This window comes from Vicia villosa, linkage group LG5 (assembly GCF_029867415.1).
Source record: "Vicia villosa cultivar HV-30 ecotype Madison, WI linkage group LG5, Vvil1.0, whole genome shotgun sequence".
Taxonomy (NCBI): domain Eukaryota; kingdom Viridiplantae; phylum Streptophyta; class Magnoliopsida; order Fabales; family Fabaceae; genus Vicia; species Vicia villosa.
Genome location: NC_081184.1, coordinates 2959979 through 2984015, shown reverse-complemented (window position 1 = coordinate 2984015; position 24037 = coordinate 2959979). Strand labels below are relative to the sequence as shown.

The 24037-nt window shown below is 40.6% G+C and overlaps 1 protein-coding gene across 1 annotated transcript; it reads right to left on the bottom strand.

The window, feature by feature from the left end:
- Window positions 1-1881: 1881 nt before the first annotated feature.
- Window positions 1882-3796, bottom strand: LOC131606134 (pseudo histidine-containing phosphotransfer protein 6-like). Its single transcript, XM_058878411.1, has 5 exons — window positions 3470-3796; window positions 3186-3316; window positions 2934-3077; window positions 2373-2445; window positions 1882-2237 (listed from the first exon to the last, which is right to left on the bottom strand). Exons 1-5 carry the CDS (start codon window positions 3500-3502, stop codon window positions 2181-2183), a joined length of 438 nt encoding a protein of 145 aa, XP_058734394.1. The 5' UTR covers window positions 3503-3796; the 3' UTR covers window positions 1882-2180.
- Between the last annotated feature and the right edge of the window lie 20241 nt (window positions 3797-24037).

Below are 24037 nucleotides of genomic sequence, written 5' to 3'. Positions count from 1 at the left end.
AATACTTTCCATCAATTTCATAAATGAACCGAGGGGTATAGTTACTCAGTTATCCAACAACGAATTTATGCCCTACATTCATAAAGTAACAACGTCTAAGATATTGCCAACACGTCAATTCACAGAAAATCCTCTATATCCAATAAGAATGCGAACACCCCGCCATTATATATCTTGGACGCTATCTTGTGAAACTTAAACATTGATACTGAAAATGTTTGCCATCAAAACAATGAAAATATTGATAATGAAAGTTTAGAACAGATATTTGGAATGAATTGCAAGTGCTAAAAAAATGAATTGCAAGTGCTAAAAAAAATGTTTCAAAGTTTATGTTCTTAAACAATATCTTATTTTTCTATTTGAATTTCATGTTATATACATAATATTATGTTATATTAAAAATTGGAAGTGTCAAACCCTTGAGCTTGAAGAGTATTGGGTAAATTTGGATTTATTATAATGAATTATACTTGTCAAAATTTTCTACTCGTAGATTTAAGTCAAAACAATATAATGTTAGAAACTTTGAGTTTAATATACTGTATAATTTAATTATTCATTATAAACAATGTAATTTAATATTTATTGTAAAGAATATGTGAGTTGTATTTTTTTTTTTTTTTTTTTCTCGGGTTTTGACAAAAAAGAGAGGTATGTGGCGGTAGTTTTAAAAACATAAATATGTTGTTGGAGATCGAACTCATGAATATTTCAACTATCTCTCGGTTAATATGAAACTGAGAGATAAAGTGGATAGTTTTCAAAACACTTTCCGTTATCTCACATTGTGATCGAAGTTATATCTCATTCGCATCTGAGGTGAAATGAGATTATATGCAGTAATGAGGCTCTTTTTGTCCCATTATTTTCCAGATGTTCATGCATCATGTCATAATACACCATTAACATAGATGATTCATTAATGAAATCATGCACAAGTTAAGGGCATAAGCACTCCATTTGAGATTCACTTTAAGCTCTCAATTGACCAGGGTGCAAAGACAAATGCACAAGTTGAGAATATTTTAAGGTTTCATATACATATTTGGCACATGATGTAAGTGAAGCTTACAAGTTTATGTCCAAGCTATGTAAGTGTCATTAGAAATAAGTAAAATGAATTTCAAGTAGTTAAAAGGTAAAATAAACCTTGGTTCCATGCTCAATAGTGAACAATATGACCTTTCAATTGTATAATATTAATAATATAGAATAAAAAAGTCCAAAAAAAACACAGTTGAATAAGCAATTGACATAAAATGTACAAAAAAACGACACCAACAAAACCAAACAAACAAAATAGAAGAAATAAAAGCTACAAGACTAAATCACAAAACAAGCCACATCAAACAACCACTCTCTAAGAACTATACACTTCAAGGGAGAAACAAGCTAGAGTTCAAATGAACAGGACCACCAACACCGGATTAAAGACAACGAAAGAACAAAGAAACACAACCACTTTTAAATTGGTTGAAATTTCAATATGTTATTCCATCAGTTTCAAAATGAATATCGTTTTGGCAGATAAAATTTGTTTATAAAGTTGATATAATAAAAGTACAATATTTTATGACATTATAATTACATTTTTTAAAATTTTGTAAAAAAACTTTAAACGACACTCGGCGATATGTCTTTACTCGGCGATATGTCTTTACTTTTGCATGTGCACCTATAAGTTGGAGTCATCAATTGAATTACATCTCTTTTTAAGTTTAGGTTGGTTTTTGCTTAATCCAAATTACATTTATAATTTTGTTGTTAAAATAAATATAAACAAGTTTTAGTCGATCCATATCCCTATCAATTTCTCTCTATAGCTAAAATACAAATGCAACATATTTTCTACGAATAGTAACCCTAAAAAAAACACTATAAACTTTCAACAGATTTGATACACTTTAATTCAAAAAAATCAAAAGAGTTACATCAAAGCATAAGAGAACATGATCCCACCTCATAAATAAGAGAATCCAAAATCTAGTGACCCCCCTTATATTTTTTCTATTCCCTACACATCCAAGTACAAAAGTTATGTTTAACTTGGTTTGTCTATAACAAGAAAGACGTGCCCTTAGCCTTACGAAACCAGAAAAGATTGACATGAAAAGTAGAAAAGAAAAGAAAAAAAAATTCTAACACATCCATCTAATCATCATTTCTTTAACTCCACTTTATTCATTCTGTACTGGATTCCTCACTCCAGCTGCCAATGCACGTTGCTGTTCAATCTGTTCATTATCATATCATAAACATAAATATTGATAAGATGTTTCATAAATTTACTTACATGATATTTAATAATATTAATATAACTTTGGCTCAGTAATTAATTACTAGTTTAATTAAGTTGAGTGCAATTTTACTTGGAATAGTTCGTGCAATTTGTTCTTGAGATAGCAATATTCATGTTCCAGCATTTCCAATGCTCTAAAACATCTGCAATGGAAATGAGAATGTGAAAAAATTGCTATAATATTGCCAGATAGATTTTAGCACCAACACCTCTGAACAAAGACGTGTATAGTATATAGTGTAACGTGTATCTGACACTAAAACATTATTTTTCAAATTATTATTAGGCTAAATTACAGTTTTGGTCCCCCTGTTTTGATATTTTCACGGTTTTAGTGCCCCCATTTTCTTTTTAAACAGTTTTGGTCCCTCATCCCAATTTTGATCCAACTGTTCATGTACGGTCATGTAGTGTTGATGTACGGTCATGTACTGTTCATGTACGGGTCATGCACTGTTTATGAACAAAATTGGGATGGGGGACCAAAACTGTTTAAAAAGAAAATAGAGGGACCAAAACCGTGAGAATACCAAAACAGGCGACCAAAACTGTAATTTAGTCTAACTGTAATTTAGTCTTATTATTATTATTGATGTGTTATTGTCGGTGTCATGTCCAAAGATATACTTACCCGGCACGGTTGTTTTGTTCGGTGGCGACACGAAAGGCGACGCAAACATTAGTCACTCTTTTTGCACCAATGCTTGAACTGCTACCCATAAACTGATTCAAATCAATCCCTATTTTCTTATAATCCATGAACTCTCTCTCCATCCTGTATTCATTCATTCATTCACTCACATTATAAAAATTATAATACAAGAAAAATATATATACAAAAGTTATCAACTAGGATAGTAATAAGAGATGGAATGATTATTACAGCAATGATCTGAGATTCCTAAGAAGCTTCTCAGACTGGTGAAAATAAATGTTGACAACCTCAGAGACAAAGTTTGGTGATGTCTCATCTTGTAGTTGCTGAAGCTGCAAGAATTGCTCATCCAATACTCCCTGTAAGAAAGAAGAAAAAAACTATCTATGAATTTTTTTTCTATATGGCATATATTTCACGCTGTATCAGATGTCTCTGGACAACTATCAACTGAACTGACATAACGAAATATTTAGAAAAAAATTATATGTATATATAACTGAGATACGGACCTGATGGAAGAGGAAGGAGAGGAGACGGTTCATGTCGGCCCACAAGAGGTCAGGACCAAATCCAAGCAACCAAAGAGGGAGACCCGTTTTGTCTGACTAAGTGTTTGTTTGTTGATTATAACTAAGTTTGAGATTTGGAATCAAAGTGATAGATTATATAACTAAGCAGCATTATTGAGGTGGAACTGGAGTGAAGTTATGGTTGATGGAAAGGGACCACGAAGGAGATGCTACAGTTTGTGTACTTATACTGTGGAAACTCAAACTCTATTGGATTTACTTCAAAGTTTGTGTGTGACTAGTAATAGGAGGAGTACTTTTTGTGTTGTCGCGGGAATATCACATTGGTATTTAAAGCATGGGACCATTCTTTTTTGTTTTTTTGGGTGATATCTGGGACCATTCATTTATTCTTCTTCATTTTATATATAGTCTAGTGTTTAATAGAGTCATATGTACTGTACTGCCCTTTAACCAATTGGGCTGACATGTATTCACATGAGACTTGGATTCTTAAATTTTGTTGGTAAGGTTATTTGTTTTGGTCCGGGATAAGAAGAAGAGAGTTGTGAGATGGCCACACCTTATCTTTATACTAGATCAAGGTCATTAGATAATTTGGCTATTAGATTCTTTGATAGTTGCTCTTTGAGACAATTTTTCATAAAGAATGATCTAGAGCATGAGAGTCATAATGTGGTCATGCCCTCAGGGCATATCAGATCATAGATGATCGGTCTCTCATATAGTCAGATGCTGAGAATTGGTACGGCTCGTTAGATCATAAAATAAAGTTGCAAAACGGTCTAACCTATGGTACATATTATTCTAAGTTATAAACATTACATTTACGACCATCACAAGTTTAATTGTCAAAATGTTTGCAGGTACAGCTCCATCAGGTATATTTAATGAAGGTTGTCGTATCGAAACTCGTTAACAATATTGTCATCAACACTTAGAGAAAAAGATTTCCCCAGATCATTTGGTGTCGTCAATTAGAAGTGTTTTTTCATGTTTTCGCATTTTTATGTTCCACTTAGCTCATATATGATAGTGAATCCTCGAAACAAGAAAATAAAAGTCACATCCGCAAGAAACCTTAGACCTCGCCCCGTTATTGCTAACATAGTCACGAGGGTGACATTGAAACTCCAAGATGGGATGGGCGCTTCTTCTACATCTTAGGAAGTGTCGTTCTCGCCCCAACAACCAAGGGCTCCTCTATAGAAAACAAAGGTCTTCGAGGCTCGAACAGTAAACAAGGGTACCAACAAATTACTTTAAGACCTTATACTAATCATTTAAAGGTACTCTAAGGTCTTTTGGCAGCAAAACCAACTATTAATTTGGGTCAAAATGGGCGGGAAAACCCCTGAACAACAGTAATAAGACTTTCAGGGAAAGACTAAGATGTATTAAATATGATCATTGCATGTACCTTTTTTCCCCAAGAAGACAGGCAAACAAGTCATCAACATTGTGCATCTACAAGACTTAAGAACGACAAACATGGTCCACATAGATCCAAATCTCCTTCGAAATAAAGGTGCTTGCCTTCTAGGCTTTTTTGTCACAATCACCATCACAACAGATGATACGAAGTTTCAACTTTTTCCGCACACAGAATTTTGGGACATCCCTCAATATATCACTCATATCCACACCATGACCATGATTCCTCTTTCAAAGAAGGGATATTGCGGTGAATCGAAGTCCTAGAGAAGAGATGTGTTTACTTTCAGAATTAACACTCATCGCGTTCACAAGGAGTTCTAAAATTTTAAGGTAATGGCGTGGTTTAAGGTCATAAGACCGGAGTCCATAAACTCTTGGGATGAAAATTGAAGATGTTTCACAACTTACTTCACTACTTTCACAAGGCAACCAAAATATATGGAAATTTGGGAGCAATCAAGAAAAAGAATGAATGACTAAGGATCTATATAGATGGATTCAATAAGGAGGCCCTAAAGGACATGAGAAAAAATAATGATATATTTGTTGGTTTAAAGACTTCAAAAATGAACGAGGTTCGTTGAGAGCATTAGAATATAAGAACTCGTAAATTTCATGAGTTACTTGAGCGAGGAAGTTTTTATATCCTGTATGAGGAGATGTTACAGGCGAGTAAAGTGATTTGCAAATACATAAAAAGAGTTATCACAAACAAACAAAAGAAATTTTGGTCGATCAAAGACAATAAAGGAAAACCTTCATTAAGACATAAAGAGTAAATTCCCCTAGACACCTCTAGATAGTGTATTCTATAGGAATGCACCAACGATGAGTCCTAAGAAGAAGGAATATGATCTCCCAATAAGTTTCATGATAACATTGGTCTAGACAAGTTTAGATAATTTTATTTTCATAAATGTAACATGCACAATGTCAAGAAATGTGCTCTGATGAAGGACGTGATTGAAGACTTCATCTAGAAAGGAAAGCTTTCAAGGTTCTCATTACAAGAAAAGACGAGGACTAATAAATACATGTATATAGAACATTCTTATTCTCTCAAGAGAAGATTTGAGATCTCCTAAGTAACCAAATTACACTTATCAATGTAATACAAGATTTCTTCATCCCATTATCCATATTTCGCTCTTTAACAGTTAGAACTTGGTTTAATACTTTTAGTTCTTCAAAACTGCCCCTTCCTTCACCTCTAATTTTGTTTTCAAATCAAATAACATTTTGCAAAATAAACTAGAGTTGAAGGAAGGGGTGGTCAAAAAACTAGGAGTAGTACTAAAACAAGATCTAACTGTTAAAGAGAAAAATGTTTTTTTAAAGAGTGAAATGTTAATTATGGATTGAGAAAGCTTATACAACATTTATTAATGTAACTTGTTCTTCTAATATAACTTCATATCTCATATTATATTTTTCTAAATCAGATTAAAATGTTATATGTTTAGTAAGCAGTTGGTGAATAAGCATTCCGCATAAGTTATAATAAACTCAAGTAAACATATCACCGCTGATGCAATCAACGACCGTGGTGATGTGTTGTTCACTGAGTCTTTCACACCACTTGGGTTCTAGAACCGTGCAGAAATGTGTTGAAATATGAAGAAAAATGTAGGCGCTAAGAATCGAACCTCAGACCACAACCTTTTACAACAGTTGTTTAAAACAACAGTAGTGGTATGTTACTCGCTACACCTCTTTTTATTATGGTTAGTCACCCGTTGTTGTAAAGAGGGCACATACAAACACAAGCTACCTTACCATGGACCACCATCCCTAGTAGAATATTTCTACCAATTGTGGTTATATATGTATTTCGTAGTAGTATGAGCGTCATGGCTTTGAAAATTATTTGGAACATGATCTTGGAAAGCATCCTCCAATTCGGAAATATCAACCAAATCAAGTGGATGCAATACAAGGAGCTTATCTAAAATGAGGTTCATATCAAATTCATTTATAAAACTATCTTTTATCCTATAATGAGGATCATTCAAGAAGGTTTCAACATACTTGGTTTAGCATATTTACCTCATGATTAGAATATTCACCATCTGAAGATTTTGCATATTTCTTATCGTGTTGTCTTCATTTATATGATTACATTATCAAGAGAAGTCAAATCAATTCATAAATTATATTCTTTGAGAAGATGATTTTTGTTTACAATGTTGTTTGTTATTCTACGAGGTACCATGATGAGTTACAAGTTATCCAATCAGAAGAAATTGCATATTTTGTAGAAATTGATGAGATTGTAGCTAGTAAGGTGAAAATTAAGTTGGTACTACCTCCGGTCTCATTTATAAGAAAAGATTTTCTTTTTAGATACATTGAATAAATAATGTATCTAGACAGTATGTTGTCCAGATACATTATTTATTCAATGTATCTAAAAATATAATCCTTTCTTATAAATGGGACCACAGTGAGTAATTTGAAACGAGCAGAAGATATTCGTTGGGGATCACGTTACGATTCTATTTGTAGTTTGATAAACATGTATGAAACAACTTATTCAGTTTTTAAAAAAAAAAATTGAAAAAGAAAGAGGAAGTTATACTACACGTCAGAATGCAGATATTTATTACAATTACTTGAAGGTATTTAATTTTATATTTATTTTTCGCTTGATTAAAAAAGATTATGGGGATAACAAACATGCTTTGTCAAGTCTTACAAAAACAAAATCAAGATTTAGTTAATGTTATGCACTTGGTTCGTTCAACAAAAGATCTTATTTATGACTTTAGCGAAAATGGTTAGGATATGTTTACTAAAGTGAGATCTTTTTGTGAACAATATGGTATTGAGGTTTACGGTCTTTATGATTTTCATTCAACAACAAAATTTTGGACGCTTATGTCTTGAAGAGAATCAAGTCACAATTCATTATTACTTTAAATTGAAATATTTTTCACTATCATTGACAAACAGTTACAAGAGTTGAATAGCATATTTAGTGAGCTAGCAATGGATTTGTTAACCCTTTCTTGTGCTTTTGACATTGATACTATTTGTTCTCTAATTGAAAAATATTATTCTATAGATTTTAGTGATTAAAAGAAGAATAATTTGCAGTTTCAACTCCAACATTTTCTATTTGTTGCTCGCCAAGCATTAAACTTGAATAGTTTATCAACTATTCAAAAACTATATATGCTCATGTTTAATTGCAATTGGATAGGCTGAAATTTACATCTTGATTGATATACTACTTCGTCTTATCACGACTGTTCTAGTTTCTACGGACATTATTGAGAGGTTTTTTCAACAATCAAAATTATCAAGACTATATTGAAAAATAATATGGATGTTGGATTTCTAGGAGATAGCATGAAAAATATATATATATATATATATATATATATATATATATATATATATATATATATATATATATATATTGAAAGGGAGAATAATGCAAACATCAATTCTGATTCTATTATTGATGATTTCAAGTCACTTAGAACGCTTGAATTATTTTAAAGTGTAATTTAATTTTTTGATAATCAACTTTATATTTAACTTTATATTTAACTTTATATTTAGTTTAACTTAAATACTTTATATAAAATATTATTTACGTTTTATTTATATTCTCTATTTTATGTTAGCGATCATCTTAATTTTTTTATATGGCGCAACTACTTCATTAGAGTGTGTGTTTGGATTGACGGTTGATATAATTGGTTTTGGCATAATTGAGTTTAATAGATTTAATTTTTAAAGAATTGAGTTTAGTTGAATTCATTTATGTTTGGATACATTTATATAAAAAGTGAATTGAACAATATAAATTGTATTGTGCAAAAACACCTTTAAATAAAAAAAATTATGAATTTTAGGTTGTAATAAAATCAATTATAGATGCATAATCAATTATGTTTTAGGAGAACTAAATAACTGAAAATCATTTCAAAATCAATTATACACCTTTGAAATCACTTTTGATCATTCCAAAAGTCAAAGTAAACATGCACAGAATATTACTTCATCCGTCTCACAATGAATGACCCACAATTTCACACAGATTAAGAAAAGTGGTTAAAAGTAAGAGAGAAAATAATATTTTTATTATAGTACCTGATCGTACCTGATCAGAAGAATCGTCAAGGCGTAATGTCTGGCTTGAAGAGCAAGATGGGGGGGTACCTGCAAGGTTCTCCGATGCTTAAGTCAGTAGCTATCAGAGAATGAGGTTTAGAGTTGAGAATAGAATACCTGACCCTCTAGTGAAAGAGGGTATTTATAGCCCCCAGCGCTGGGCCAAGGTTCCCTAATTGGGCCAAATCCAATTGGAGGCCCACGTGCTAGGGAACTGCCAGAACGTCCCATGCTAGGGCTGAGTCAGCAGGAGACTCACGTTCTGGATGCACATAGCGTAGGGTTCGGAGATGGTTGACCGAATCCTTCGCTGGGACGTGACGCGTGATCTTCGTGCGTGGATAACTCCTTGACGGTTATCTAGCACGTGGGCCCAAAAGTTTGGGCCTGCTCGGCCAGGGTCCTCGTGACGGGCAGCCCCTATCTGTTCAGTAATTGGGCCCAAGGGAAGTGGGCCTGCTCGGCTGATAATCAAGGGTTGGGTCTGCTCGGCCCAGACCAGAACAGGAGCCCCCCAAGTCATTGGCCTAATAGGGGTGATGACTTTAACGAGGAGGTTTAGCCGGGCATAGTTCCAAATTATGGGCTCCTCGAGGGCTTAGGTCGGTCGCCAGTTGTCTTGGTTTTTAACCTTATTGGTTGTCATTCATTAGCGTGATTGACAGGTGTCAGCTGTACAGGCTGTAATCATTACTGCGCCGTTTCTAGGGATGAAAGTAGACGGCGTCTCTTGGAGTTCTCAAGGTCCTTGGGACGCGTGGCAGCTTTTCGTGGAGGGAGCCGTCTTTGGGGTGTAGGCAATGATGGCGTCTCCTAGGCTGCCTAGGCCATCATGACACCCTTTGGCCTTCTTTCCCTATATAAGGAGTGAGGAGGTCACTCATTTAGCACTTAGCATTTCTCAAGCCTTCAAGTTCCGCTCACTGCTCTTCTCCTCGTCTTGTTCATACCTTCTTCGCTTTCTCCAAGTAAGTTCTTCGTCTCCTTTATGTTTTTATTTAAGTTTTATGCATTAGTTTTGAGTGAGGCGAGCATGGTTGATGAGCGTGACGAGGAAGGTTTATTAATTCGCCGAGTAAGCCTAGAAGACACCGTTTTTCTCGTGCGTTTGCCGAGTGAGTTTTGAGTGAACGGGGCTAGAACGTTTGAATGAGACGTCCAGCTTTTAGGATTGCTAGAGAGTGGTATGAAGGCCACGAGCGGTGGAGGTTGCACGTCTTGGTGAGGGTATGAATTCGCCGACCTCCGCTGCGTGCGGCGTATATATTTGGAGAACACTTTAGCTCGTCGGCCATTTGATGATTGGGGGAGTTTTCCTCGTCCCTTTTCCTCGCCCTTTCACTTGACTTGCGGTGGAAGGGTGGATTTGACCAGTCGAATTCACGGTTTCCTCTGCTTTTCAGGTAAATGGCCGACGAGAACAAGGATGATGTCGTCTTCGACATTTCAGATGGGGAGGAAGCTGTTGGCGCGCAAGATGACGTTCCCGTCGTAGAGACTTCCCCTAGGGCACTTGAAGAATGGGTGGCTGTTGAGCCGAGGATGATTGCATCGCGCTTCACGAGTCATCCCAAAGAAGCCTTTAACGTCATCGAGGACCTTGACGAAGACGAGGAGCCTTCTTGGGGGGCCTTTGTGCCCAAATCTCATCAGAGGGTCTGCTCGCGATTTCCCGGCCCCCGTTTCGCAATGTATGAGTTCGTCTTTAAGGAGGCTGGTCTCCGTCTCCCCTTCACTCATTTGCAACGGAGTGTCTTCAGCTGGTTGCGGCTCTGCCCGTCTCAGCTTCATCCCAACGCTTTGGCGTTCTTAAGGGCCTTTGAGATCGTGTGCGGGTATTTGGAGGTCGAAGCGACTCTGCCCCTTTTCTTTAGAATTTTCCATTTGCAGAGGTTGCGTGATCGGGACGGCAAGTGGAGTTGGGTGTCGTTCAAGCAGCCGAAGAAGCTGTTCGCTATTTACCAGGACTCTGTCAAGCACTTTAAGAACCGGTATTTTATAATTAAGCCGCTCACTCCTGATGCCGAGGGTCATTTGTTTGAGGAGCGCGAGTATATTGAGGATGGGGTGAGGAAAGTGGGCCCAGCTGCTCGGTTCCCGTTAGAGTGGCAACCTGACCATTTCGAGCGTGGGACTGACAATTACATCTTCCGGGACGAGGATCTCAACAAGCGCGATACAGGGGGGTATCGGCGGCTCGCTTCTTTTGTGGACGGGTTTAGACCGGCAATATGTACATATCCCAACGGGGATCCCCTATTCGAGGAGGATGGCGGCCCTATGCTGGAGCCTCGGCACATCAACACCAAAGCTGTCCTCGAGTGCGGAAGTTACGGGGACGCTATGATTTTGTTAGGTGAGATAACTATTGTTTGCTCAAATAACACCTTTTTGGTTCTAACTCTTTATTTTGCAGGAAAAATGGCCGACTTGCACGACAAAATTACGAAGATGCGGGCCAAGAACAAGGGGGCTGCCAAAGTGTCTGGGAAGCGATCGCGGGTCGAGGAGGTCAAGGCGGCGGCTGCGAGTGTCCCCGGTAGTGGTTCTCCCTTGTCAGTCGGGACGAGCTCGCGTGGTTCTCCGGCCGGAAAGAAACAAAAGAATGACGGGACCGGGGAGTTTCGCCCTCTTATCATCGACAACCCTTCCGAGGAGGACATTGTGCTGCCTTCTTGTACTCTGCATAGGGGGATCTTCTCAAAGAAAAATGTTCTCCTCGAGCGGGAGGAGGTGAGGCACATCGTCAAGCGGGACAGGGTGACTCGAGACAAGGATTTGTCCGAGGACCTCGAAGGGATGATGAGGGTGGCCGCCTTGGCCTTGGCTCTTAACGCTCAGAATGTCTGTCCTCAGAAGGAATACGATGCTCTTCAGATCAAGTACGATGGGCTGGAGCACGAGTTCGAACAGTACAAGGACAAGTATGAGGTCCAGAGCGGGATAGTGGAGGATCTCGTCAAAGAGCGCAACAAGGTTGCGGACTTGGAGGCCGAGGGAAAAAGGCTCCGCGAGAGGATTGCCGAGTTGGAGAGGGCTCATCTCCCTGCTGCCGAGGAAGATGAGGACGAGAAAGCCTTGGTGACGCGTCCTCAGCTTCTGGGCAAGGTGAGGGAGCTGGAGGTCGACTGTGTAGCTTCCTTGGGGGTCGGTTTTAAAGCTGCGGTGGATCAGCTGAAGGTCCTCAACCCGCGTTTGGTGACGAAGGGCATTGGTCCATACCATAAGGTCGTGGATGGGCGAATTGAACCGAACCCGGAGTTCGAGGACTGGGAAGATGAGGAGGAACCCCAGGGTGAGGATGAGGGTGCCGAGGACGAAGATGGCGATGTTTGACCAGTCTTTCATTGTTATGGCATGCGTGCCGATGTTTTGTGGCCTGCGTGCCAGTATTTTGTGGCCTGCGTGCCAAGGTAGCTAGTTGGGTGATGCCCGGATAATTTTTTGTAATATTTGGATATCTCCGGCCAATTTGGTCGGTTTTTAATAGTTTTATGCTCCAATGTTTATTTGTGCTTATCCGATGTATGTTTTGTGTTTATGCTTGATTTACGTTTGTGCTCGACCGAGGTTTATGGCCCGGGCGTGTGGGGAACGGTCCGGGTGCGCAGAGCAGGTGTGCGCTATAAGCGAGCGCGAGGCCGCGGTCGGGGCCAGGTGCTCGCGGCGTGAACGATCCCATCGCGAGCTGGGGTTCTGCCGTGCAGGTACTTCCGCGGAGGGTCTGTGTGTAAGGCCCGCCGTGTAGTCGGCTTTGCCTCCTAGTAGGGTTATCCGACTGAAGCTGTCGTGGAGCATACGCGCTTGTACCATGGCGCGAGTCCTCGCCCGTATCTTCCTCGTGTTCGTCACGAGCGGCCGGGTAGTGTTAGGTTGTTTCTAACTGTAGTAGCGTCTGAGTTTTTCAGCATTCCAAGGTCGAGCTAGTTTTTCGCCGAGAAGGTTCTCGAGGTAATACGCACCGTTTTCGGTTTTATCGTACACTCGGTACGGACCTTCCCAGTTTGGGGCTAGTTTGCCTTCGCGTGAATCTTTCATGTTCCTACGGAGCACTAAGTCTCCGACTTCGAAGGAGCGCCTGACGACTTTGGTGTCATGTCTTAACGCTATTTGTTGTTTCAATTTCGCCTCTCGCAGGGAGGATCCTGCTCGGATCTCCTCGACCATGTCGAGCTCTTCTCTCATGGCTTCGTCGGTGAGCTCTTCCTCTAGAGGTGACTCAGTCCGACGAGACGGTTCTCGGATTTCCACGGGGATCACGGCTTCTGTGCCATAGGTTAGCCTGAACGGTGTTTCGCCCGTGGTTGAATGCGGGGTCGTCCTGTATGCCCAGAGGACGCTGTGTAGCTCTTCGACCCAAGCTTTTTTCGCCTCACCCAGCCTTCTCTTCAATCCACGGAGGATGACCCGGTTGGCGGCTTCGGCCTGTCCGTTGGTTTGGGGGTGCTCGACTGAAGTGAAGTGCTGCTTTGTCCCGAGTTTGGCCACGAATTCCTGGAATTTTCTGTCCGTGAACAGGGTGCCGTTGTCGGTTATTATCGCCTGTGGTACCCCGAATCGAGCGAGTATGTTCCTCTTGTAGAATCGGAGTACGTTTTGGGATGTGATTTTAGCGAGTGCTTCAGCTTCTATCCATTTTGTGAAGTAGTCTACAGCGACCACCAGGTATTTGTTTTGGTAGGAGCCGACCGGGAAAGGTCCGAGGAGGTCCATTCCCCACGTAGAGAAAGGCCAAGGTGAGGAGAGAGATTTGAGCTCGTTCGGGGGTGCCAGGTGCATGTCGGCGTGACGCTGGCATTTGTCGCATTTCTTGACGTACTCTTTGGCGTCCTGCTGCATGGTCGACCAATAATAGCCGGCTCTGAGGGCTTTCCTAGCTAGTGAGCGTCCACCGAGGTGCTGGCCGTTGATTCCATCATGGAGTTCCTGGAGTACCTCTAGTGCTTGCGAGGCGTCGATGCATTTAAGGAGGGGAATGGAGAAACCTCGTCGGTATAGCTTGTTTTCGAGGATAGTGTATGAGCACGCTCGTCTCTTAATTGTTGAGGCTTCTTTCGCGTCGGCGGGGAGCTCGTCTTTTGTGAGGAAGTTGTACACTGGGGTCATCCAGCATTGGTCGTCCCCGATGGCGAATATCTGTGGAGCTCGCGCGTTTTCGCCTACACTTGGCCTAGGCAGAATTTCTTGGATAACCGATTTGTTTCCCCCTTTCTTTCTCGTGCTCGCAAGTTTGGATAGTATGTCGGCGCGCGAATTGTGTTCTCGGGGGATATGCTCAACTTTCGCTTTGGCGAATTTTTTCATCTTATCTTTCACGAGCGTGAGATATTCGGCGAGTACGTCGTTTTTGGCTTGGTACTCGCCGCTGATATGGGATGCGACGAGTTGGGAATCAGTGTAGATCTTGACCTCTTGTGCTCCTATGTCCTCGGCGAGTCGCAGTCCAGCGAGGAGGGCTTCATATTCGGCCTGGTTGTTTGACGTGTTGAAGGAGAGGACTAAGGATACTTCTATGATAAGACCCTCGCCGTTTTCCAAGATAATGCCAGCCCCGCTGCCCGAGCTGCTTGAGGCGCCATCTACGTAGATGGTCCACTTGTCTTTAGTTGCGTAGGGTGAGTCGGTGATAGAAGTCATTTCGGCTACGAAGTCCGCCAGCGCCTGAGCTTTTAACGCCTTCCTGCTCTCATACTGTACGTCGAATTCCGAAAGCTCGAGGGACCATCTTAACATTCTGCCGGCCATGTCTGGTCGGCTGAGGAGTTGTTTGATGGGTTGATCCGTCCGAACGAAGATTGTGTAAGCGAGGAAGTAGTATCGTAGCCTCCTGGCCGCTATTACTAGGGCCATGGCGACTTTCTCGATCTGTTGGTATCGTACCTCGGGTCCCTGTAGGGCCTTGCTGGTAAAATACACAGGTTTTTGCCCGTCTACGGTTTCTCGGATCAAAGCCGCGCTGACTGCCTCGTTTGAGACGGCCAGGTAAAGGTACAGAGGTTCGTTGTCGTCGGGTCGAGAAAGGACGGGCGGCGAGGAAAGTATTTGTTTGAGGTGTGCTAGTGCTTGCTCGCACTCTTCGGACCACTCAAAGGCTGCTTCTTTGCGTAGCAGTTTGAAGAAAGGGAGGGTGTGCTGGGCGGATTTCGCGACGAAACGTGATAGCGCAGTGAGCATCCCGTTTAATACTTGGATGGATTTTTTATTGTTGGGAGTAGGGAGCTCGGAGAATGCTCGGCATTTATCCGGGTTGGCTTCTATTCCCCGTTCGGTCAGATAGAAACCGAGGAATTTCCCCGCTCGGACGCCGAATGTGCATTTCTCCGGGTTGAAGCGCATCTTGCAGGATCTGGCCCGCTCGAATACGCGCTCGAGATGGGAGGTGTGGTCGGTGTCCCCTCGAGACTTGACGATCATATCGTCCATGTATACCTCGAGGGTGTCGCCGATCTCCCCTTGGAACACTTTGTTCATCATCCGTTGATACGTGGAGCCCGCGTTTTTGAGACCGAAGGGCATTACGTTGTAGTAGTAATTGCCCGACTCGGTCATGAACGCCGTGTACTGCTTGTCGCTCCTCGCCATCAGGATCTGGTTGTAACCTGAATAAGCATCCATAAAAGATAATAATTTATAGCCGGCCAAGTTGTCGACCAGTCTATCAATGTTTGGTAACGGATAGGCGTCTTTTGGACATGCCCGGTTAACATCAGTATAATTAACACACATTCTCCATTTTCCATTAGAATTCTTAACAAGTACAACGTTTGAGAGCCAAGTTGAATACTTGGCCTCGGAAATAAAATTTGCCTCTAAGAGGTCTTTTACAGCTTTCTCGGCAGCCTCCGCTTTCTCGGGAGACTGCCGACGCCTACGTTGAACTACGGCCTTTGCGGCTGGATTGATGGAGAGGTGGTGGCAGGCGACCTCAGGGTCGAGTCCGGGCATTTCCGCGGCGCTCCAAGCGAACAGATCAGCATTGGCTCGAAGACAGGCTATGAGCTGCTTCCTCGGAAGGTCTGGGATCCCCTTACCAATTTTCACTGCTTTGTCAGGGTTTTCGCCCAAGGGGACCAGCTCGAAATCTCCGTCCGGAACTGGTCGGAAGGGGTGAGGTGATTTAGATCTCGACTCTTCCCCAGTCTTTTGTTCTTCTTCTGCAAACCGGGCGTCCAGGTCGACCGAGCTGACGTTGGTTGTCTGATGCTGATCTTCTTGAGGATGCTTGTCTTCGGCCCTTGGCTTTTTGTTGGAGCTGGTCGGCGGAGCGATCAGTTCTAACCCTCTGACGGAAGCGTCGAAGATTCTTCTGGCTGCTTCAATATCGGCGTTGATGGTGGCCACTCGTCCGGTCCTCGTGTAGAACTTCATCTTCAGGTGGACTGTGGAGGGTACGGCGGTCAGTTCGGCCAGAGTGGGGCGCCCGATGATGCAGTTGTATAGGGTTTTGCATTCGATCACCAAGAACCTAGTTTTGACTTGCCTGGAAGCCTCCCCTTCTCCGAAAGTGACAATCAGCTCGACGTAGCCCCATGGTTTAGTGGTAGCTCCGTTGAAGCCTTGAAGGTCTGAACCCACGTAGGGAGTGAGGTGTGAGTCGTCCAGCTGGAGTGTCTGGAAGAGATGGGAGTACATGATGTCGACCGAGCTGCCTTCATCGACTAGGACCCGTCGAACATCGAAGTTCACCATTCTTGCTCGGACGAGCAGAGGAATCGCGGCGTTTGGAGCTCCGCCGGGTAGCTCTTCCAGGTAGAAGGTGATTGGTTCAGATTTCCCTCGGAACTTTCTCAGTGTGGGGCCGAGGTCCGCGTTGGCACTGAGCAGCTCATCGAACTTTCTCTTTACGGAACTGATGGTGAGAGAGCCCGGATCTCCGCCGTTGGAGACGACCATGGCGAATGGGAATCCTTCCCATTTGCTGAGTGCAGCAGGTGCCCCGACCGATGGTATGAAATCTTCAGGTCGGGTTATTGACAGGGCTACCTGTAGGGGCCTGTTGTCCGGCGAATTCCCTTCGTCAGAGTTTCTATGGTCGTCCCTTCGGGAAGGTTCCCCTTTCTGTGTGTATTTTGAAAGGCGATCTTCCTTGATTAGTGTTTCAATAGCGTCCTTGAGGTGAATACAATCCTCGGTCATGTGTCCATGGCTCCTGTGGTATTTGCAGTACTTGGACTTGTCAGTTCCTGGCCTCGCGGGGTTTGACTTCGGGGGTCTGATGTTCGACTTTTTGAAGTCAGTGTTTTGGCATTCGGCTAGGATCCTTTCCCGTGAGGCGTTCAGCGGGGTATATTCGTTGAAACGACCAGAAGGTCCCCGGCGTTCTTTGATGTCGAGAGACCTGTCGTCTTTCCTTCTCTCGTGCCCGCGCCTCGAAGTTGAGGGCTCATGGTTGGAACTGCGACCGGCATCGTTGTCCCGTGATGCTCTCGTGGTCGCAGCCTCTGCTTCCTCATATCTGATGAAGGCCTGAGCCTTGCGAAGGAGGGCGTTCATGGAGTGGACCTCCTCAATCTTGATGGCCTTTTTGAAGTCGCTTCCGGGGAGGAGCCCTCGTTCGAGTAGGTACCTTTTCATGTAGTCCGCGGTCTGCACTTGGACAGCTTCTTTGTTGAACCTGTCGAGGTAGTCTCTCAAAGATTCGTTGGTACCTTGGATTACTGCCTCAAGGTTTGCTTCTGACTTTGGTTGCTTACGAGACGCGGTGAAGTGGCTTAGGAAAAGATCCTTCAGTTCGGTCCAGGAGTGGATGGAGTTAGGGGGCAGATTCCTGTACCAATTCATCGCGCCTTTCCTTAGTGTGGTCGGAAAGATGCGGCATTTGATGGATCCACGTACCACGTGGTAGTCCATGACAGCTTCGATGCTCCTTATATGGTCATCGGGGTCGGTGGTCCCGTCATAGTGGTCCAAGGCTGGTGGTTTTTCCATCCCCCGGGGAAGACGAACACGCCGGATTTGCTCGGACAAGGGACTGCGGAAATCCTCTTCGTCACTGGGTTCAGGGGAGTTTGAATGTCTGCCCCGCTGGGGCTTAGTGCGTGGCTTGCCCGAGATTTTGCGGTTGTCTTTTGGAGAATGCTCGCGGACTTTCTGCACGGCTTTGGAGGGGCCTTGGCGCTCCTGCTCGGGTGAGAGATCTTTGGCTTCAGTGGTTTCAGGTTTCTGATTCTTCCGCGTCTTCCGAGGAGGAGAGCGGGAATAAGACCGCTGGCGCCGGTTTCTCCTCGAGGGGGAGCGAGACCTAGATGGACTGCGCTTGCGACTTCTCCTCGGGGGAGACCGCGAAGAGGAATAGGAACGTGACCGATGGAGCCTCCGCTGGGGGGAGCGATATCGTCGCCTCCTTTCCAGGTCGTGGATGCGGTCGCCCTGTTGGCGGATGAGGTGGTTGGTCTTCTGCAGCTCTTTGAGTAGGAGAATGGCAGTCGGATCAGCGCCCTCGGGAATGTTGATCTGTTCCTCCCCGTCCGGACTACGGCTTCTTCGTCTGTCAGAGGTGTGGGTGAACGAGGAAGCGTGTTGCCCGTCTCGGGTATCAGTTTCATTCACCACTTGGAGCTGGTCTGGTTCAGTCTGGGGCCGGGTCTGCCCGTCTTCGCCGTTCTGAACCTGTCCTTCAGGACGGGTTTGTTCGACGTTCTGGACTTGTTGAAGGCCGTGGACATGTTGAATGTGCTGAGTCTGTTGCCTCTGTCCGGTAAAAGCACGTTCCTGTCGGCGGCGGTTTGTCAGTTCGCGGCTGGAATCTTCAATCAGTTGTTCCAGGACAAAGGGATCAGGACTGGGTGTGTTGTTGTTGGCCATGACGATGGTGAAAGGTTATGCTTTGATCTTTGTTAAAGAAGGGGGAGCAAGGTTCCCACAGACGGCGCCACTGATCGTACCTGATCAGAAGAATCGTCAAGGCGTAATGTCTGGCTTGAAGAGCAAGATGGGGGGGGGGTACCTGCAAGGTTCTCCGATGCTTAAGTCAGTAGCTATCAGAGAATGAGGTTTAGAGTTGAGAATAGAATACCTGACCCTCTAGTGAAAGAGGGTATTTATAGCCCCCAGCGCTGGGCCAAGGTTCCCTAATTGGGCCAAATCCAATTGGAGGCCCACGTGCTAGGGAACTGCCAGAACGTCCCATGCTAGGGCTGAGTCAGCAGGAGACTCACGTTCTGGATGCACATAGCGTAGGGTTCGGAGATGGTTGACCGAATCCTTCGCTGGGACGTGACGCGTGATCTTCGTGCGTGGATAACTCCTTGACGGTTATCTAGCACGTGGGCCCAAAAGTTTGGGCCTGCTCGGCCAGGGTCCTCGTGACGGGCAGCCCCTATCTGTTCAGTAATTGGGCCCAAGGGAAGTGGGCCTGCTCGGCTGATAATCAAGGGTTGGGCCTGCTCGGCCCAGACCAGAACAGTACCCTTATTATGTATTGAGAATGATAAAAATTTTATTAATTAAAGAGTAGATATTGGAAAAAATGTATTAAAAATTAAAATGAATTATTCATTTTGGGACATCATTTTATTTTAGATAGATTATTTATTGTGGAACGGAGGGAGGGAGTAATTGTTGTCAAATGCTTCTGGGATTTGGCTTTCTATCAAAAGTCTCCATGTGAGTAGGTTTGAAATCATCCAAAAACCCAGGCCTTCTAGATTTATAGGCACAATGGCTGAGGGTTGTCCAATTCCTTGTTAGGATTGCCTAGACTTGAGTTTGTATCGTTTTACTTCAACACTGGAATTTTTCTATGGTGACCTTGGATCTCACATAACCTCTGCTCCTCTCTTCATTGCTTTTGTTTGCAAATTTGAAGGGAATAGATAAGACATGGTTTTTGAAAACGAATTTTTAAAAAATATAAAAAATTTAATATATTTTTAAAAAAATAATTTTATATAAAATGATAAAATAATATTTTTTATTATTGTATTTTTAATTTTTAGAATACCATAACAAAGTAGAAAATATTCAAACAAATTATGTAAGTCTACTAGAATCCTCCAAAGTTTTTATTCAATATAAATTTTGAGTTCCTCAAAATATGAAATTTTGATATTACGAATAAAAACAAACCCTCCAAACCAATATTCTTTAATTTTTTCCACTCGTTACCTTTCTTTTTACATGGCCATCCCCTCTATTACCTTTCAAATAGGGGTGACAAATAGACATGCCCGTCCCGTTTAAGTCCGTCCGACGAAATTCCGCAAAAAACGAGACGGAGCAGACATGATTGATGGAGCAGGCCTAAAATCTTATCCCGTCTCGCACAAAAGTGTGGGCGGGACATGGAATGTCCGCGGACTCTACACATTTTAGGCCTAAAAAAAATATAAAAGTGTTAATTCACATGCCCGTAAAAACCCGCAAAGAATACAGGACAAAACGAGACGATCACTTTAAAGGGTAAATATTTAAAGTGCAGACAAAACAGACATGTCCAACGGACCGAGTCTATTTTGTCACTCCTATCTCCAAACTCTCAAACCGACTTTTAATTGAGTAAGATACAACTCATAGCCATACCCGATACCTCATTGTTGTTTGACCTATTATGACCCTATTATTTTTACACATTTTCTTTCACTCCTACAACTCATTAACTATATTTTTATAATTTCTCCTATGAATTTAGCATAGAGCATGCAGAGTTTTGGGCTATCGAGATGAGTTGTGTGTTATTTTCCTGACCATTCTACATGCTCCCCACAGGTGACCTACTGTCCCAGTCTCCGGTCACATAGCATGCGCCTGTTCTTTGCAGGTTGGTGCTGCCTTACATTCCCTCCACCATCCGACAGTCTCCTGCAGCCGGTAACCTGTCAGTCACTACCCCATCGTCCCCATTAAAAAAAATACAAATTCTACATCATTAATGTAAGTAAAAAATAAATTTAACAATTTTTTTTTAAAGTATGGTAAGTTAAATAAATTTTCAATTTTACATTATGATAAAGTTTTTTTTAAAAAATTGAACGTCTCCAACATGTTACACATTTCAAATAAAAGTTTCTCATTTAATGAGAGCAATATTCTTATAATAAATGATGTTGAAATAACATTTTTCAATGAAGTATTTGTCATTACATATGCAATATTCTGTTCAACTTAAAACCACTAAGCAAAAGACTGCATTTCCCTTTCTCTTAACTTCATCCCCATGAACATAATTCACCTTTCTCATACTACTTTACTTTCCCGAGGAGAAAATGTGTAAGCCAGGTAGTGATAAATGTGTTGGTGGTGCATAGAAGTTAGGGTTGAGACTTCAGAGCAGCATAATGTAACATCCGTTGAACAAGGCAGACTCTCATTAGTCACGGGTGTAGGTGGTGGAATATGTACACCATGACCATGGTTGGCATGGGATGTATATTTTTTGGTTTCAAAAACATTCATCAATGCAGCATTAGGATTCATGACCAATGACCAAGATTTTAAATAACAGTTACGTTGTGGTCGCATAAAGACTTTTACAATAGAATTGCGATTTTAATTACGGTTGTTTCAATTGAATTAATCACAATTTATTTTTTATTATAAAATTTATAAATAATAGTATCGATTTCAATACCTTTCGATATTATTTTGTTATGATCGTTTTCACATTAACAAACTGTTTTTAAAGTATCTTCTAAGATAATGTCTTTTTGGTGTATTATCTAGATCATTGAACAAAATTGCGATAAAAAGTTCAATCAATATTTGTTTAGCTTGTATGTCAAAAAAAAAAATCAATCAAATGTATGTTGTATTTGTTTAGCTTGTATGTGTCAAAAAAAAGTTCTTTTTAAAGTTATGAAAAAAAATTTTGAAAAAAATCATGTTGATTGTCGTCACAATAATAAATATATATTTTTTTAAAATAAACGACTGACACAATTTTTGAAAATAAAGGTAAGAGTTTTGAGAAAGTTTAAGAAAAAATATTGAATAAAATTTGATCATCTTATACACAACACATTTTTTTAAGAAAAAATATTGAATAAAATTTGATCATTTTATACACAACACATTTTTTGAAGATAAGGTTAAGGCTTTAGAGAGTCTGAGAATAAAAGTTTCGAATTTTTCTTAAATAGTTAAATAATATATATATATATATATATATATATATATATATATATATATATATATATATATATATATATATATATATATATATATATATATATATATATATATATATATATATATATATAAAGGTTAAGGCTTTAGAGGACGTATCATGTAAGAATGACATTTTTATATGAAAATATGATAATAAATCATAACCATTAGATTTTAAAATAAATGGTGGAGATTATGAATCAATCTATTTTTCCCTCTCCTCCATCATTTAAATCAAAATCAACAAAATTTGATAATTTCAAAGAGCTTGAAGCAGGAAAATAAATTAACTTTGCAGGAGCAGACTTAATGTACTTTAAAACGCGTGCAAAACGAGGAACAATGGGTTTTGCAACAAACTGACTTAACTATTCACTACTAGAAAATTCGCTTTAAGTGATCGATTTAGAGACTGATTTTTTTTTGTTATTGTAGTGACCGAATTAACCATCAAAATTTGATATTCATGAGTTAACTTTAAGAGGTCACTGAATCGGTCACTAAAATAAATCAGCCACCGATTTAGCGACAAAAATTTTGTGACCGCCTATTCGATCATGAAAAAATATTTTTATATATAATTTCAATTATATAAAAATCAGAGATCGAAATTTCGGTCACTAATTTTTTTTAATCCTCTTTATTATGTTACAATTTCTCTTCCAATTTATTAAAGATATTAATTCTCTTTTATTATTTATTTTTTAGTAAAAATTTCACCTTTTTATTGTTTAAACGAATAAAATATATATTTATATAAAAAATAATTTTATTTTATATTTATATTTGCATAAAAGTGAATTTTATTTTTATTATATAATTTTTATATGTGCAATGAAATTTCATATATAATAAAATTAAATTTATATAATGATTTTTTAAATTTATTTTAAAATTAAAAAAAGTTAGGCTAAATTACACTTTTGGTCTCCCTATTTTGCCCAACTCACGATAACAGGCCCCCTATTTTATTTTTAAACAGTTTTAGTCCTCCATACCCACTTGTCAGCCAAAAAGCGCTGAGGTGTACATTTCATTAATTACGTGGCATTATTTTTGGTTCTAATTTATTTATTGTAAAAAAAAAAGAAAAAGAAATTGAAAACGTGGATTTAATAATGTTGTAATGGTTTTTTAAAAAGTAAAATAGTCATTTCTGGAAAATACTTGCGAAGAACACAAAGCGAATCTCACGGCGAAGAACACGAAGCTTGATCGGAGAAGACGAAGCGAAGAACACTGAAGTGACGAACTGGAGAAGACGATTTGCAGAAAAGGTAACTGAAACTTTATCCCGTATCCTCTTTATTTTTCTGAAATTTTATCCGAAACTGAAACTGAAACCCTAACTCTTCCTTATTCTCTTTATTTTTCTGAAATTTTATCAGTTGCAAATGTCTTCCACTCATGGGCAACCATCCTCCGTTACTAAGGAAGACCCTAAATTTGTTGCAAGGTATGTTGATTACTGCATTTACTGTTAACCTAAATTTGTTGCGATGAAGACCCTAAGTTTTGTACAATTTTTTTTATTCTAGGCCATCTCAGACTAATTCAGTAAGGTTGAAAATTAATCACGTGGGTACATTACTTCAATTTCCTTACAAACTTTATGTAAATGGAAAGGTTAAAGCTTTGGACTGGAGTTGGGATATTGATACAATGTCATATATGGAAATTGAAGAAGTTATCAAGAGTTTGGGTTATGTAAGATTCAAATGTCTCTGGTACCATGATCCCAAATTTTCATTTGGGCGTGGTCTTAAACCGCTAAATAATGACAATGATGTCTTGAAATTTGGGGAAGTTATGTCTGCTCATGAATGTGCTAATATATATGTTGAGCATGTTGTAGATGAACCAGAGGTTATAACCGAAGATGAA

What these genes read in the sequence shown, in the direction of transcription:
- LOC131606134 (XM_058878411.1), bottom strand. Translation starts at nt 3,502, where the DNA reads ATGAACCGTCTCCTCTCCTTCCTCTTCCATCAG. An exon ending in AGGAATCTCAGATCATTGCT is followed by an intron (nt 3,078 to 3,185) that starts GTAATAATCATT and finishes GAATGAATACAG; the next exon opens with GATGGAGAGAGAGTTCATGG. An exon ending in GAACAAAACAACCGTGCCGG is followed by an intron (nt 2,446 to 2,933) that starts GTAAGTATATCT and finishes TTTCCATTGCAG; the next exon opens with ATGTTTTAGAGCATTGGAAA.